Raw genomic sequence first — 13,662 nt, forward strand, 5'->3', positions numbered from 1 at the left:
TAGTTTTCACTATGAAAGTAAAAAAATCAATTTTAATTTGAATGGTAAAGTGAGCACATAAAATGTAAAAATTATTGGTATACAATTATAATGAAAACATAATAAAAAGGAAAGTTGATCCAAGGGATTTATTTTTTTTGAAATTGTAACTGATGAGAATTTTAAGTGATATGTTCATTTTTTTTAAAATACTCCGTTGATTTTCTCCTTTCTAAATAATTGTAATCTTGAAAATCAAACAAATAAAAAATACATAAATCAAATACATAACAAACTAAAATATTGACATTTTAGATAAATATTGAAAGTGTGGCTAAGAAAACCTATTAAATGTCAAAATATTGACATTTTGAAAAAATTCCCTTTAATTTTTATAGGAGAAGAGCACAATTAGCCATATGCATTGTACAAGTTTATATATCTAATATGCATTGTATTATTCAGTCATATATATTGAAATATACACATTATAATGTGTTTTTACACTATTTATGCATATTGCTCTAAATTATACAGTGCTTATATATACACTAAATACCGTATGATTAATAAGCCGATAAACTTTCACTACTCATTCTTTATTCTTCTTCTTCTTTTTAAATGTTGTATACGGTGTATATAGATTAATATATTTACTTAATTCCATCTTCAATTCTGATTTCATCCTTGTATTTATTCATTGCTTTTTCTTGTTTATGACTATTTTAATTTCAAATTATTTTTCCGAATTAAATATTTTTTGTCTTGAAGCTAATTGATGCATGTACATTACACATAAAACGTAGAAGACATGGAACTTAAAATATGGAGTCTTTGTTCTGTTTTTTTTGCTACTAGACACATCTAATTAATAGCCTACAAAATCACAATGATCATGTATTGGACTTAGGTTCACACAAACACAAATTAGTACTAGCTATAGTATATATAGAGCTTTGATGAGTTCTCAAGTAGAAAATTGAAATAAATTTTAGTAAAGTTGTCTCATATACTCAAAAGAAAGTAACATTTGCAAAGCTTACCCTTTCCTTCTTTATATATAGCTTACACTTTATTTCTTTATTACTTTTGTAATGTAATACTCTAGTAGTACATTTTTTATGTAACCATTTTTTTCTTTAATTGCTTTTGACAGGCTTTGAGTAAAGGAAATATAGAAAGAAAGAAGGGGAATAATTAAGGTCAGCAAGTCAAAACTTTAATGGCAAACTGAGTGAGTCCTTCAAAAGGATAGAAAGTGAGTTCATTATATTAACACTGTAAAGCAGACTGAAAAGAAAAGGCAATACATTTACTGTCAAAAACAAAGAAAAATTACAGAGTTTTTTCTTTTTGTATGTGTTATGCTTTTCTTTTTGGAAGTTTCTCGTCACCTTCTATGCCCCAAAATTTGTTCAATCACTTTTACTTGCAATGCTATTCCTCTTTTATTGTCCTTTCTCTTTGTCTCTTCCTGCTCTACGTACACTGATTTTTCAGCTTTGCAAAGAATAAAAAAAGAGCTTTGCTTTTCTTTCTTGATAGTGTTACTGTTAAGATATATGCGTCCGCTAACAGTCAATGGATCAGGTCCCTTGACACAGTAAGGACAGTGACTGAAACAAATGCAGAAAGTAAAATCTGCACAACGATTTTACGTGAAAACCCCCTTGCTCAAGGGCGGTGAAAATCACGACCTGTCCTCACATACTTTTCAACCCAAACTCCATTTCACTCAAACGGAGCAACGATTTAGATTATAAACTCTTGCAACCTAGGAATTTAACACTAAATCCCTTCCCCCTAAATGTAGCACATCTACTACAAAGAAAGCAACTGAGCAATAACAATATTGCCCACTAAGCTACCTTCCTCTTAGATAACTTAGACTTCAACTAAGCAACACACAGGTTGCCCACTAAACCACCACCCTCAGGACGATTTAAACTTTGACTAAGCAACAACAATGTTGCCCACTAAACCACCTAAACCTTAGATTATTTAGAATTCAACTAAGCAACAACAATGTTGCCCACTAAACCAATCAACCTAACTGATTTAGAATTTCTACAGAACGAACAAAGATCTATTTCCTTTATAACACAGGAATAGATTTACAATGTAAGCACATAAGACACAAAGCTCAAAATACAACAAAGACTCTTCAGCATTGTATTAGGTCACTTTGTTGAGCATCGGCAGTGTTCTTCCTTGAAGATGGCTTCTTCTTTTGAGCTTTTGGATTTTTTGAAATCTCAAAATTTTGTTTGCCAAAACTTGAGTTTTTGTTTTTTGGAGAAGAGACTAATATCAAGATGGACACAAACCCTTGGAGCAAGGCCATTGGTTGAAAGCATGCTGTCATGAAAGGCTGTGCACCAACCACATCAGAGTTGGCAGCCTTTTGACAGCTGTCTTTTCGTCCTTTTCTCATACGCCGACTTTCAGGGACCAGGTCCCTTGCTGCGTTCTTTGATGCTTGAGTTCTTGAAAAAGAGTTGCTAGCTTTCTCTCTTCTTGAATGAATAATATTGTTTGTTTATTGTTGTGTATATATATCTGTTACCAACAAGGATTTTGACCACTTAAACAAACAACTTCGTCCGCCCTTCCTATTGGTGAAGTACACTGCACTTCTCACCAACCAACCTGACAAGACAGTTGTAAAGCATTTGCACCACTTTGAATCTGGATGGAAGTACTTTGTCAAGGACCAGGTCCTTGCATTTGTGAGGATCATCAAAACACTAGAATATAATAGTTACAATCGGTCCGTTTTGGGATAAGAACTTGCTTGTATAGCCTGATGATTACACTAAGAGCTCATTTAGATTGACTAATTCAGAATCTAAGTAAGGTGTCACGAAGACTTGCATAGGAAATGATTGTTCAGGATCATATAAGGGGAATCTAAAGTGTTGATAATATAAGACATGAGCCCAACATCGAAAACAATGAAGTGAGTGAGAAATGAACTTCAAACTTAATTCAACCTCAAAAGTTAGCTCAGGAGAAATAAGTGCCGTAGACGGAGACCAAAGATCTTCAAGCCCATCAATGTGGAACACCAATATGGTGCTCCAAATTTCAGTATATTATATAAGTACAACTTGTTTTTACATAATTGATCTAACATGTGCGTTCCCATTAGGTATTTGATCCCTACTTTGATTAGAATTAATACAAATTCGAGTCAAAATCCTTTTAATTTAGGAGGTATATACTCATCTATCAAAGACAATTAGGGTTGTTCATGGTTATGGTTATAAAACCAAATCGAACCACAACCCGAACCAAATCGATTAAAAAAATCGATATTTGGTTTGATTTGGTTAGGTTCGGTTTTAAATTTTGAAAAATCGATATTATTTGGTTTTACTAAAAATTAACCGCAGAAATAACCAAACCGAACCGAGAAGTTATATATATAAATTTTATAATTATTTATAAATAAAATAGAAGTATTTTGATAAATTGTAATTAACTTATGTCTTTAATTTACTATTTTCTAAAGCCAACACTTAAATTTTAGCCCAACTATTAAAACCTTAAGTCTAAATCCCTTAATATTCATTACTTTAAAGATCACACTTTCTCTGTTCTTTATAAAAAAAATTAACGTAGCATTGAATAATTTAAAGCTCAAGCTAAAGAATATGGTAATTGATTAGTTTTGACTATGAAATATTGGTTGCTTTCTTCTTCTTTTTTAGAAGTAATTTCTCAATTATTTTTAAGGTGTTAATTTTATTGAAAAGTCTATTGATAAGATGTTGAGATCTCCAGAACATTGAACCAACTTTTATGCTATTGACAATGAGTTTTTTTAGTTTCTGAAACTTGGTACATTGGATGAATCACTTTGTTCATGTAATAGCTTATTTGTGAATTATTCATGTATTAAGTGTTTGTGTCTATCGAGATGCGTATGTCCTCAACAAACTAATTATTACTTTCGAACCGAAAAAACCTAACCAAACCGACGATAACCAAACCAACGGTTATTTTTTTGATTTGGTTTGGTTTGATTTTAGAAATTTAAAAACCGATTTAAATTGGTTTGATTTTGATTTTAACTAATAATCGATTCAAACCGAACCATGAACACCTCTAAAGACAATTATAGTACTCGAGTCTTAAACTTCTAATTTCAAAGAAACTTACCGGTGCATGGTAACATTTGGTGGTATCGAGATTTATCACACGTCGATGACACAACGTCCTCTGTATATAAAGGGATGAAACCAACAAAGTTATTGCATATTCCACAGTTTTCTTTTTCACTCTCTTGACAAAGTAGAGAAGTTCACATCAACTCTTTGCATTTCCACATTGCTTTTCTTGGCTTCTGCTTTCAATCTCTTCTGATAACATGAAAACCTTCAAGTTACTCAAATGTTGGCCCAATGCTGACCCCAATACGTCGACTGTTGCTGATACTGATACTGATAATGTTCCTTATTTTGATTCTCTTAAGAATTTAATATATGGAATCGATTACGTAACTAACCCCGATGAAGATTCCTTCTTCGATTTGGTGTTCACAGGGCCTGATGGACGCCCTAAAGTAGTCTGTAACTCTAAATCGGTTAAGCAGAGGAAGATCGGTGAATTTGATTCTCCAATTGACTCACACTCGAAACCTCATTCTCCGATCAGCGTGCTCGGGTCGGGTATCAAGTTTCGTGTCTTCTTTTTCGGATTCAGGAAATCAAATCAGGAGAAAGCGGGAATTGATGCTTCTTCTATTCCAAATCCGAAGCAGTTAAACAAGACAACTTTGCCCAGAGGCAGCAGTTTAAGAAGCAAACTGGAGAAAGGGAGGGAGGAGGAATTTTCAGTTGACGACTCGCCTAAGCAATTTACAAGAGCTGCTGAACTAGCCAAGTTTTTGAAATTGGTGAAGCGTGGAAATTCCAAAATGTGCACGGATAAAATTAGATTATCAGATCAAGTTTCAACGCCATTGCCATCTCCGTTCGTGCAATCAATTAGCTCATCGAGAAAGCAATTGGATGAAAAACAGGGGAACCGAGTTGCTGCATTTGGAGCTGTATGTAAGCACGTTATGAAGAGCCGATCGACGACTTCCTCCTTTGCCGGAGTTTCATCGTCGCTGCCGGCGATGAATCGCAGAGATGATTCACTACTGGAGCAAAATGACGGAATCCAAAGTGCTATTCTTCACTGCAAGAGATCCTATAGCACTGCATCAAAAGGTAACTGCTGATTTTTACTTCTTATAATTAGCCTAACTGTACACATTAATTTGGTTAGCATAACTAAATTTTGTTATCTGCATACTATAATCATCAACGAAACAAAGTATTAAATTAATTCTTAATTACGGGTTTAACGTGCAGATTGTTCGATGTTATTAGCAAGATGTACAACTGAAGATGTAGCACGAACCTCTTATTATGAAGAAGAGAGCAGATGGAGCATTTGAATAATCAAGAGGCTTGTCCATTTCCTCTTTGTACACTGTAAACTAAAAGTGAGAAATAGTAAGAGTTTTAGTTAATCCAAGAAATTTAGAAGAGAGTTTACTTGTGTACAGTGATTATAGATCTTCGTTAATTCTCTCAACAGTCTTTCTTGCCTAGTGTATTGTATTTGATCATTCTGTTTTGCTATTTCATTTCCGAACAAGCCATGGAGCACACAACTTCGTCTGTATTTTTCATTCAGTACAAGCAGGCAAATACGATACTTATGATATTAGTAGCTATAGTATTAGAATTACTATTTCATGCCTATAAACATAACCTAATAAAATAAGTTCCAAACTTCTATGCTTTAATAGTTTGACGAGTAAACAAAGGTGGAACTGTTCCGTCTGCAAAAAAATCATTTGCAACTTCATATTGTCCTTCCTTAGCTGGTATGTTGGCCACTCGATTTTGCTTGATTTGGGGTTCGCAACTCCCTGCATTCATTAATTATATTCATGTAAGCCGAGTGACCATTATACAAGTAGTCAATTACTGTTCTAACATCAGAATTTATCTCAAATTTAATTTTTTTTGCAAATCTGAAACCTTGTGTAATAAGAGCATTATTACTGCATGTTTCTTGCAAAGAAAAGAGTCATCTACGAATAAGGGTAATAGGATCTTCACAAAATCAAAACGTCCTTTTTTTTAAAAAAAAAATGTTATGATTAGAGAAGATATATATGTATTATCTCATCGAATTTATTAAAGACATGATATGTCGTCCATAGAAATTTAAAACATCATATACAAAATAAATTGTGAGCCTTATTTCTCAAGAGATTCCTTGTAAAAGAAACTCCAAAGCTTAACAACGTTACAAACGACGAAATTAAACAATATAGACTTGATCTAAAAACGAAAGACTATGTTTTAAATATCTTAACAGGTGACAATCACATTTTCCTCCGTCATTTCTACTATACTTTTCGCATAAAAAAAGATACGTATTTTGTTCATACAATTTTTTATCATGTTTTTCATAATTTCTATAATTACAAACTCTTTAACAATCATGACGTTCCTAATAAAGGCCGAAGCAAAGTAGTATTCAAACATTGTACTAACGTTTAAGTAACAATCGTAAGCAAAGTGTGGACCCTCTAGAAAGGTGAATTATGTAGAGTTTCTTACATTATGGATTATCATTTTCAAATAATTGAGCAGTAACCTCCGTACAAGACATGTAACTTAACATTTGGAGTTCGTTGTAATAATAGTGGGGATCAATTCATTCATTAATTCTCTTGTTTTTCTCCAGACAGACCTAATAATAGCCTACAAAATTAATTACCATGTTCTTGTGGATAAGAGTGGGGGGTTAATTTGCTTAGAATTTTTTTATTCTTAAGCAAATTAATCAATTAGTAGCAGCATGCTATTTAAACTTCAATAAAAAAAAAAAACTAAGTTGCGTAAAGAGAGGCAGTAACAACATTAGTACAATGGTAGAGACCAACCAACAATAGTTGTGTGACCCTCCATTGATTAATTGACACTTGAATAATGTGTCTACTTCTTTACCTTTTTAGCATCTCTCTCCTACTCACCCTTCTTTTCATTCATTTTCTTATTTTCTTACTCCTAATAAATATTTTTTAACTTCATTTTCTTAAGATGTTGATATATTGAATAAAAGAATTAATAAATATTTTTTTACTAAAACGTTTTTAGGACTGAGTATTTAAAATCCTCATATCATTCAATATTTTTAATAATATCAAATTAACTCAAAAATATTTAGTGTTTTCTCAATTACTAGCACCTAAAAAAATTAAATTAATTCAAATTTAGTTTTCTATATTTTTTTTACACTCTTTTCTTTCTTTAGTTATAGCTTAGGTTATTTCTTTCTTTAACATTTCTTGCTCTCGCATTATTTGTTATGTTATAGCTAGTTATTTACATTTTTATGCAACCAATTTTTTCCTGTTTAGCTTAGGGTAGTCTTGTGCAAAAAAAATAAATGAGAAGGAAATTGTACAAAGGATGACAATGTATATTTTGTTTCTCTAGTTTACCACTTGGTGTTCGCTTATTTGGTAGCTATATATTAGGACTAATTCAGATTCATATTGCGTCGAAGTATCGACTCAATCCTTAACAATTTTTTTATATATTTAGGACTCGAACCACCCATAACTTAGGACAAGAAATGATAGTGTATACATGATTATTTTGCTTTAAATTTAGTTAACACTCTTAATATGGTCCTAAATTCTTGACCAATCAAAGGAATCAGTGTGTTGGGTCTACCCAGACTGAAAAGAGAATAAAAGAGTCCCTCTCACAAAAACGACATTACTTACCTCTATACCCCTTCTTTTTTTTTTAAGAATATTTTGTTTTTATATCTTTTTGCTTTTTGGAAGTTAATCATCCTCACTCGTCACTATCCTCCCTCTCATCTTGCTCTGAGCTTCTCTTCCCCAAATTCCCTTCAATCCCTTTTACTCGCATTCGGGCCGAATTTTATGTTAGATTCATCCGAACTCATTAGCTTTAATAAAACTTGTGTATACGTTAAAATTTCATTTAATAGGCACTAATAATGAATTTCATATATAGCAAATTAAATGAATTATGGTAGAATTTCAAACTTATAGTATAAAGTTTAAAATTCACGATTCGACGATTTGTCACTAACATAAAGTAGTCTTGTTTGGTCCAAGCAACACAAATTACTGTGTCAATATTGGCAAAAGTATTTTAAAATTAATTAGTCAAACACAATCTATTAGTCTTTAAAAATATTCTTACAAAAAGCACTTCTCACAAAAAAAAAACATTTTTCAAAATTATAAGCAAGTTTAGCCAAACAATCTTTTGCTATATCCTCAGTGGTGGAGTTCAAATTTTGCTGATATGAATCTTGTAATTGTCTTAAAAATATCAGTAAATATATATAAATTATTAATTTAAGACCCAATAATGAATTTTTAATACTTTCAATTTAGATTATAAGAAAGAGAGCATATGAGAAGATTTCATCATGGTCGTGTCACAAATGAAGCTAGCGAATTGATGATGAGACACTAATGAACTAAGAAGATTTGCACCAAGTACCATAAACACTATCACATAAAACACATCATAATGTTTATTGGTTTGACTATGGGTAATAATAAAGAGTGAGTTTAAATTTTATATATACACCTATGTAACGATACAGTTTTCTTTTCAAGATTATAAATTTCACATAGAAATCTTATTATCTCTAAATATTATTTGAATAATTTAATGATGAACACAAATAATGTATATAACTTAAATATGGTTGTTTATTTACTCATGATTTCGAATGTCCAAGCAAACTGCTGCATTGGACCCCCTTAAGTTAATATCCTATACTCCTATAGGTTATATATATGTGGCTTATATTTTTTTTAATTAGTGATCAAGCTTAAATTGACATGCAAGACATGTAACTAAACTTACGGACTTCACTTGCTCTAATAGTGGGGAGCCATTTATTCTCTATATATCATTCTTCTGTTTTAACTAGACACATCCTATAAAATTACATTACTTTTGTGGATTAGGTTAACATAATTGCATCATAGATTATTTTTTTTTCCAACTGGGGCAGTAGAAAAGAAAAAATAAAGGGAGATGGAGGGGATTACCCGGTGGAAAAATTAAATCTTCATCAAGAAAATCTAATTTATTCAACTGAAATAATAAAATTATCCTAGCAGCATATAGTTAAAGAATATTATTTTTTTGGGGTACGTTATATTATGAAAAAATTATTTAAATACACAACTTATTTTACTATATTCTCTAAGATTTTCTACCATTTGAAAAAAAATACAAAATCCCTACTTTACGCAATGTATCGGAACGTATGTGATGTATTGGGGATGTTATTTTACGCAATGTATCAGTCGGATACATCACTTTACGCAATGTATCAATCGGATACATCACTTTACGCTATGTATCGAGACGTACGCAATGTATCATCGAGTGATATATCTGAAACCAAGACCTGAATATGTATCAGGACGTTGAGTGATGTATCTAAAACTGAGACGCGAATGTATCCGAAACCGAAATGCGATGTAGCGAAATGTTTTGGGATATATCCGGATTCTACCAAATTAAATGAATTTAAGTAATTTGGAAAATAGTAGCTATAAGATGTTATTAGCTCTTAACAATATGAGATTCGTGTAAAATCTACTTATATTATAGTGAGTATTGATTAGCTGTGGGGAAAAAAAGTAGTGACATTATTTGGTCAAAAAAGAAAGACACATTTGCAAACTCACTCTTCCTTCTTTATTTGTAGCTCACTTTATTTCTTTTTTCCCCCACTTTTCCTATTTTCACGTTCTTTAAACACTTTACAAATACAATTTTACGTATACAATTTTTCCTTTTAAGCAGGTGCATGTTGAATGAAGCAAGTCAAACTTTAATACAAAGAAGTAACTCACTTCAAAAGAAGAAAAAAAAAGTTTAAAAAGGTATAAGAGTGAAACGAGCGTGCCCACAATTTGGTCCAAATTTGCTCAATTCAAAGAGAGAATGTCAGAGTTTACAATATTAGTGAAATGTAGTGAAAGAAAAGAAAAGAAAAAGTAAGAATCTCTTTCAGAAAAACAATGACATTACTTACACTTTACCCTTTTTATGAGTCTTTTCTTTTGGAAGTTTCTCTCCTCTTATCTCACTATTACTACAATTGCTACTTTTCTTTCCCTTCTTTTTTTGGTTAATTTGTCTCTTGCTGTACTCTGATTTACTCTTCTGTAAAAGTAAAAACGGACAAATTGTAACAAACCTGAAATTGACATAACACATAAACATGACTCTTGACTTAACATCAGTTGACAACTATGACATTTATATTTGAGTGTACACAAGTAGAGACTTAAACTTGTCTAAAATTAAACAAGTAAACACATGTGTCCTACATGACATAATACACGTAGGACACAAAATTACAATGTAGGGTGTCATGTAGAATGAATGTGTCTATTTGTTAAATTTTATACAAGTTTAAGTGTCTACTTGTGCACATTCAAAGTCAAAGGTCATAGTTGCCAACTGACGCCAAGTTAAGGGTCATGCTTATGTATAATGCCCCTGAAATTATTTTGCATTTGGATGTAGGATTTAAATTCATACATCTATGTATGGTACAAAATCGAAAAAGGAGCGAATTGCACCATGATATGTGGGAAAATCAAATACAAAGGAGCGTCTGTGGTAATTTGGTGAGAATGAAAGAGATCATCCCAAAGGAGAGCTCGTATAGTGATTGGCATTCAACTAGGCATCCGAAAGAAGGCTCATCTAGAAAAGACCGCTTTAGGGCTTGTCTATTTTCTTTCAAAAAAAAAATACTTCATCCGTTTCACAAAGAATGACCTTCTTTCATTTTTAGTCAGTTTAAAAAAGAATGACCTTTTTCCTTTATTGGTAACATTTTACTTTTTGCTTTCCACGTGGCATGTTTAAGACCACAAGATTAAGGGCAATTTTATACATTTGACATAACTTTAATTTAGGACCACAAGATTCAAAAGTCTTCTTTATTTACTTAAACTCCGTGCCAAGTCAAACCAGGTCATTCTTTGTGAAACAGAGAGAGTATTAGATTAGCCTTGACCTACTTGACTTTAATCTCTTTTTCACAAATTCAATTGTTGAATAAAATGATGATTTTGTTTTTGGGAATGTACTGATTCTTTTTAAATAATAAGTACAAACGTAATATGTTATTTGTGCTTATACAAACAAAATTATATTTGATAAATTAAAATTTTGTAAATGTACAAATAAGGTGCAAAAATATTTTTAATCCATGATGCCTTTTGGAAAAAATTGTGTAGACTTTGCTCAAGTCTAACAACCATATTCTATAAAAAGAAAAGTATCTTCAGGATGGTGTAGGACTCAATTCACTATACTTATCATGTCAAAGATAGCTTGGAGGCACACACAACTATAAAAATATCAATCTTATTAACCATTCCACCATTTCAAAATCAAGTGCCCCTAATTAAATAAGACCCCTTAATCCCAAGCCAATCCCAACCTTACATGACACAACATCGGCAACCGTATTTAATAGGATGGAGTGACCCAAGAGGGTTACTTCAATTTTGGTGATTGCACAGCTACAACTGAAGAAACTAGCTCAAGTGTTTGATGACCATAAATGATCGATCATGTTGTTGGAACTGGCACAAATAATTAATCTTGAAAAATGAATTCTGGATCATGGTAGTAAGCACATGAAACTTAGTTTAATGGAGAAATTGTTGGTATGCGAACAAAATTTATTTACTAAACACATTTGAAATTTTATCCCAGCTTAATTTTGGATATCCTAATTATCGCATTAAATTTATAATTATTTTACATGCTTTCTGAATAGGATAAATTAGTCACAAAGATATGATCACATAATAATTTAATCTACGAATCAAATAACCACTACAAATTTTGTAACCAAATAAAAAAAGAGATCATTTATTCTGGATGACAATGGATTGTTACACATGGCACTAAGGAGTAGTTAAGACTCATAATTAGTCGTAGGGTGTCAAAAATGAGCTCAAATATAGGTAATTCATCCAAGTTGTTCAGAATTTTAACAATTGTGCTTAAGATAATTTGAATTGGTTCAATCTCAACTCATTCAAGGCTTAATTCATTTTAAGAGAATCCTCAATTGAGCCCAATCTAATTTCCAATTTCAACCAGTTTTAAGACTCTTTATTTGCATTAATATAATGTACTTTTCTATATTGAAGATATGAATTACTATCTATTTTATATCTTTTAGGATTTATTTATCCATTTGTAACATTATTATTTATTTTTTAAAATTGAGTTTAAATTCAAATTGTATTTATAAAATTTAAGTAACAATATGTTAAAATTATAAAGATTTAGCGGCTCAATTTGAACGTATCATGACGTAATCCAATTTTTAGCTTATTTGAGCCCAAAATTAACTTGGACGGATCAACACCTAACCCAATTTATATTTTAATATATTCAATTTCAATCCAACCCGCTCATTAGACACTTTTAATTAGTCATAATAAAGCAAGTTTTTCCGTTAATTAGTCTGGTTGGGTGGACTGAGACTTTGAATCTTGGAATAGGGAACGTTGGAGAGTGTAGGACCAGTAAAAGGCTGTAAAATAAAAAGTATAATAAATATTCAGACTTTTACACAGTAAAATTTAGCCTCTACTCACATAGTCTGTAAATTGTGCGTACGCAGCGCAGAACTTCTCTGCTTTTCCAATTAACTGAAAACTCTCTGCCTCTCTCACATGACGAATATGACTCTTATATGCTCCTCAGTTTTTATTTAAGAGAAAGTGCTAAATGTCTAGAAAATTTGGTCAGAAAATTTAAAAAATTATATATATTTTTAAAAAAAAAAAAATTGATTTTTTTCCATTTTTTAGTTAAAAAATATTAAAGTTAAAAAGATAAAAAAAATTAAAAAGGTAAAATATTATTCTGGCCAAATTTTCTGGCCAAAAAGATTTTTCCTTTATTTAATTTATTTTACAAAAATGTCTTTGATATGATTTTAATTCTAAATTAATTTAAAACTTTCAAAAATAAAGTATATTTTGATATATTCTATATGTTAGAATTATTAAATTCAAAAAATTTATTTTGTCTGTCTTAATTTATATAACTTATTTTCTTTTTTAGTTAGTTAAAAAAAATTGAAACTTTTTTATATTCAGTAACAATGTATTTTTAAAATGTTCAATTTTGTCATAATAAAATGATTCATAATCACACAAATATTTATCACTTATTTTAAACACAAATTTCAAATTTTTTTCTTTCTTAAATTTCATCCAAGTCAAACCAATTCATATAAAATAGGATAGAGAAAGTACCCTCCCCGTTCTTATTTAAGTCAGCATTTTAGATTTCACATCTCTTATAAACAAAGTAACTTTAGCATTGTACTTTTATTTAGGGGAAAAAGGTCTGATATACCCCTCAACTTTGTCATTTAGAGTTAATATATCTCTCGTTATAAAAATGGCTCGTATAAATCCCAACTTATATGCAAATGGCTTACATATACCCTTTTCCTCTAATAATTAATTTTTGTTAAATTTTCTATTATTTTAAAAAAAAAAAAATCCCATATGAGTATATTTAATCCTCCTCAAACTTTTTTTTTTTTGAC

The 13,662-nt window shown here is 30.9% G+C and overlaps 1 protein-coding gene across 1 annotated transcript; it reads left to right on the forward strand.

Moving 5' to 3' along the window:
* The first annotated feature begins 4,257 nt into the window (after nucleotides 1-4,257).
* LOC102605931 (probable membrane-associated kinase regulator 2) lies at nucleotides 4,258-5,628 on the forward strand. Its single transcript, XM_006362610.2, has 2 exons — nucleotides 4,258-5,198; nucleotides 5,343-5,628. The coding sequence occupies exons 1-2, from the start codon at nucleotides 4,352-4,354 to the stop codon at nucleotides 5,426-5,428; spliced, it is 933 nt and encodes a 310-aa protein (XP_006362672.1). The 5' UTR covers nucleotides 4,258-4,351; the 3' UTR covers nucleotides 5,429-5,628.
* The last annotated feature ends 8,034 nt before the right edge of the window (nucleotides 5,629-13,662 follow it).

Source organism: Solanum tuberosum, unplaced genomic scaffold (genome assembly GCF_000226075.1).
Source record: "Solanum tuberosum cultivar DM 1-3 516 R44 unplaced genomic scaffold, SolTub_3.0 scf00400, whole genome shotgun sequence".
NCBI lineage: Eukaryota > Viridiplantae > Streptophyta > Magnoliopsida > Solanales > Solanaceae > Solanum > Solanum tuberosum.

What these genes read in the sequence shown, in the direction of transcription:
- LOC102605931 (XM_006362610.2), top strand. Translation starts at nt 4,352, where the DNA reads ATGAAAACCTTCAAGTTACTCAAATGTTGGCCCAATGCTGACCCCAAT. An exon ending in CTATAGCACTGCATCAAAAG is followed by an intron (nt 5,199 to 5,342) that starts GTAACTGCTGAT and finishes TTTAACGTGCAG; the next exon opens with ATTGTTCGATGTTATTAGCA.